Source organism: Athene cunicularia, assembly GCF_003259725.1.
Source record: "Athene cunicularia isolate RWA chromosome 18 unlocalized genomic scaffold, athCun1 chr18_part1, whole genome shotgun sequence".
In the NCBI taxonomy this organism is placed as follows: Eukaryota; Metazoa; Chordata; class Aves; order Strigiformes; family Strigidae; genus Athene; species Athene cunicularia.
In genome coordinates this window covers 12,637,492-12,640,651 of record NW_020799123.1, presented here as the reverse complement: position 1 = coordinate 12,640,651, position 3,160 = coordinate 12,637,492, and the positions used below count along the sequence as shown (strand labels likewise).

At 63.2% G+C, this 3,160-nt stretch overlaps 1 protein-coding gene across 1 annotated transcript in view; it reads left to right on the top strand.

Annotated features, from left to right (window-relative positions):
* BAIAP2 (BAI1 associated protein 2) overlaps window positions 1-3,160 on the top strand; it is a 33,657-nt gene that overhangs the window by 14,664 nt on the left and 15,833 nt on the right. Inside the window, exons 6-8 of the mRNA XM_026861315.1 lie at window positions 2,137-2,198; window positions 2,492-2,563; window positions 2,913-3,050. Coding sequence (XP_026717116.1) covers window positions 2,137-2,198; window positions 2,492-2,563; window positions 2,913-3,050 — 272 coding nt within the window. The remainder of the gene's footprint in view (window positions 1-2,136; window positions 2,199-2,491; window positions 2,564-2,912; window positions 3,051-3,160) is intronic.

The following is a 3,160-nucleotide window of genomic DNA, read 5'->3' as shown; positions in this document are numbered from 1 at the left end:
AGGGAAGGGGGGGGGGGGTGCAAGCTTAGAAAATAATGAGCGAGGCACCCTTGCGTTGATACGCTCTTGAAAAAGCAATCTCGGCCAAGCGACGGCGTGACGTCGTTGCCTCCTTGCAGCGGGAATTTGTGCGCTTCCCATGATTGAGCTGTCGCAGTCCAACCGGAGAGCAATTTCCTGGCGGGCTCGTGGTGGTGACCCCTTGCCCGGAGCTCCCCGCTGGTGCGTGAAGCTCCTCGCCACAGACGTGTGTGACTGCCAGGGGCTGCTCCGTGTCGCTCAGCACTCGCCAAGCGGCTGGAGAAGTTACAGCCGGCTCGGTGGCTGCGGAAATCTCGGCACAGGGTTTCCTCCCGGCGAAGGAGCGGGGGGGTGCAGCCGTGCCGGCGGGTCCCCTCCCGGCTCCGCGGGATGCCTTGCGTGTCACTGGCGTCTCGGAGCCGAGCGAGGGGCTTGGGGGGACGGTGGCCCTGGTGCCAGCTGGCGCTGGCCGAGCGCCTGCGGTGCCACAGCCGGTTCTGTTACTGCCTCGGCCTGTGGCAGAGGGGGCTGGTGCCTGCCAAGGACAAAAAAGAGATCAGGTTTGATGTTTGCAGAAGGTTTTGGGACACGGTGTATGGTGCAAAGTACGAATTGCTCCAGCCGCAAGAGCAAAGAAATGTCGGACCAGGTTGTTCCTGATCGGCCGGTGATTTTGACACCCAGCTGGCGTGTGGCCCACGGGCACGTGGTGTGCCGGGGCCGGGCTGACCAAGCCGTGGCTGGCCCAGTGTAAACTGTCCTGTTTGTGCCGGGTGAGGGCCCAGGGGTTCCCTTGCACCAGTGAGACGCTGGTTTGGCTCATCCCAGTCCCGCTGTTGCTGAGGTTTGTCTCCATGTACGGAGGACGCAGTTGTCCTGGAGCCCGGGAGGGTCCCGTCCTCCGCAGAGGACTCACGTTTTCCTTCGCTCCTAAATACACCAAAACCGCAGCGTTTGCTGCCAGGACGGGAGGGAGCAGCCCCGCGTGGAAGCAAACCCGGGCTCCGCGTCTCAGCTCATGGCTCTCGGCTCAAGCAGCTCCGTGTAGGCTGGAAGCCTCCTGGGAAGCTGCAGCCCACCGCGCTGGAAGTAAGAGCTTCCTAACTCAGCCCTTACAAACAGCTGACAGAGCTCAACCCTCTCTGAAAGCTTCCTCTGATCCGGAGCTGGTGCTTTTAGTCCGGCGGTAGCACTGGCTCCTCTCCTAAAAGACACTTGGGCAGCTCCCATGTGTGTGTCTGGCTCCAGCCACGGCGGGGCTTTTGCTGAGGCAGGACCCTGCCCTTCCTCCCAGGAAGAGCGCTCTGGGTGTGGGACTTGATGCATTCTGCATTTGAAAAGAAAAAGGAAGAGCCAAAGCAGAACTGGGATCCCTCAGCTGTGGGCAGCCGCCGGTGAGAGTGACCGGTGGCGTTTGCCGCGCCACGCGCCGCGGCTCTGCCCTCGCTGCCCAGGGCAGGGCTGCCCGTGCGTGGCTCAGCCCCGAGGTCGGACAGGGCCGGTGGTTTGGAGGCAAATCTCAACCCGGGGCTTAACTCTGTTTGCGGCTCCGTGACCTGGACTGAGTCCCAGGGCCGGGCCTACCTGCCGCCTCGCTGCCAGGGAAGAGGGATGCTGGTGCCCAGGGGAGCGCCAGGCAGAGCTCCTGGCTGCAGCCGGGCCACTGAAATCCCCACATCTCATCTCTGCCTGCTCCCTTCAGCACCCGGACTGGGAATGGGTCGGGGTGAGGGACCTTCCTTGGTCCTGTCATCTCCGGCTCCTCTGTCCCGTCCCTGCAGCCAGGCTGAGGGCTGGCGTGGGCAGGGCCGTGGCGCAGCCGGGGTGGCCGATGGCTCTGTGGGTCACGGCAGGGCTGCCCTGGGGTGCTGGGCTCCTGCTGCTGCTTGTCCCCGTTTCCCTTCGTGTTACACAAGACGTGTGTTCGTCCAAGCGTCTCAGATGAGCGTCTGCCCACCTACAGCTCCTCGAAGATGGGCACCGGGGGCACTCCAGGAGCACCCACGGGTCTGGCTGCGGACCTCCCCCTGCTCTGGGGGTGCCACCTGCCCCAGCCCTCGGGTGTCCCTCCAAGCTTAGCGCCTCAAGCCCCTTCCCCACATCTTGTGTTTGCAGGAGACGTGCTCTTCCAGATGGCAGAGGTCCACAGGCAGATCCAGAACCAGCTGGAGGAGATGGTGAGTGCCCTGTCCCCGGCGCGCGGGGCTCTCCGCCTGGCCCCAGGTTCTGCTGGTGTTGCAGCCGAGCAGAAGGGTTTTCCGGGTCTTGTCTGGGTGATGCCAGCCCCTCTGAAGCCCATTTGCTGAGCTGAAAAGGGTCTGGTCTGCTTGGGCATCTGCTTCTGCCCTGCCGGGTCCCCCTCTGAGCGTCCGTCTGTCCCTTGCTGCTGTCAGCCTCTGCTCTGTCTGTGCAGGGTCTGCCAGCCCTCATCATGGAACCTGTTTTGTTTTTTTTTTCTTTCTGCCCGCAGCTCAAGTCCTTCCACAATGAGCTCCTGACGCAGCTGGAGCAGAAGGTGGAGCTGGACTCCCGGTACCTGAGTGTGAGTTATGGACTCGTGGAGCCCAGCAGCACAAACCTTGGTTGGGGCATCTGGGTGTCTCCCATTCCTGCTGCCTGGCTCCCCCCTCGCGCAGCGCCCGCTCGGGGACGCTTGTGCCGCTGGTGAGGTGGGTCCCCGGGGGCCATCGTGCATCACCACGCACAGAGCATTTTCCCTGATGTCAGACTATTGCAGCCCCTGTTTGCTCTCTGGGTCGTGGCGATCCTGCTTTTCCCAAAGGGGGGGGGAAGGGGGGGGGGGTCCTGCTTGTTCTACCCTCGGCAGCAGGAGCCGTGGCCGAGGTGAGCTCCAGCTTTGGCTACTCAGAGCTTTCTCCTGTTGCATCCAGGCTGCGCTGAAAAAATACCAGACCGAGCAAAGGAGCAAGGGGGACTCGCTCGACAAGTGCCAGGCAGAGCTGAAGAAACTTCGGAAGAAGAGCCAAGGCAGCAAAAACCCCCAGAAGTACTCGGACAAGGAGCTGCAGGTAGGGCCCTGGGCCCAGGGGGGTCGGGCGCCTCGTCCTTGGGACCACGTGCCGGCGTGGCCGGGCTCGCGCAGGCTCTCGCAGCAGAACTTGCTGTTTTCGGCTGAAAA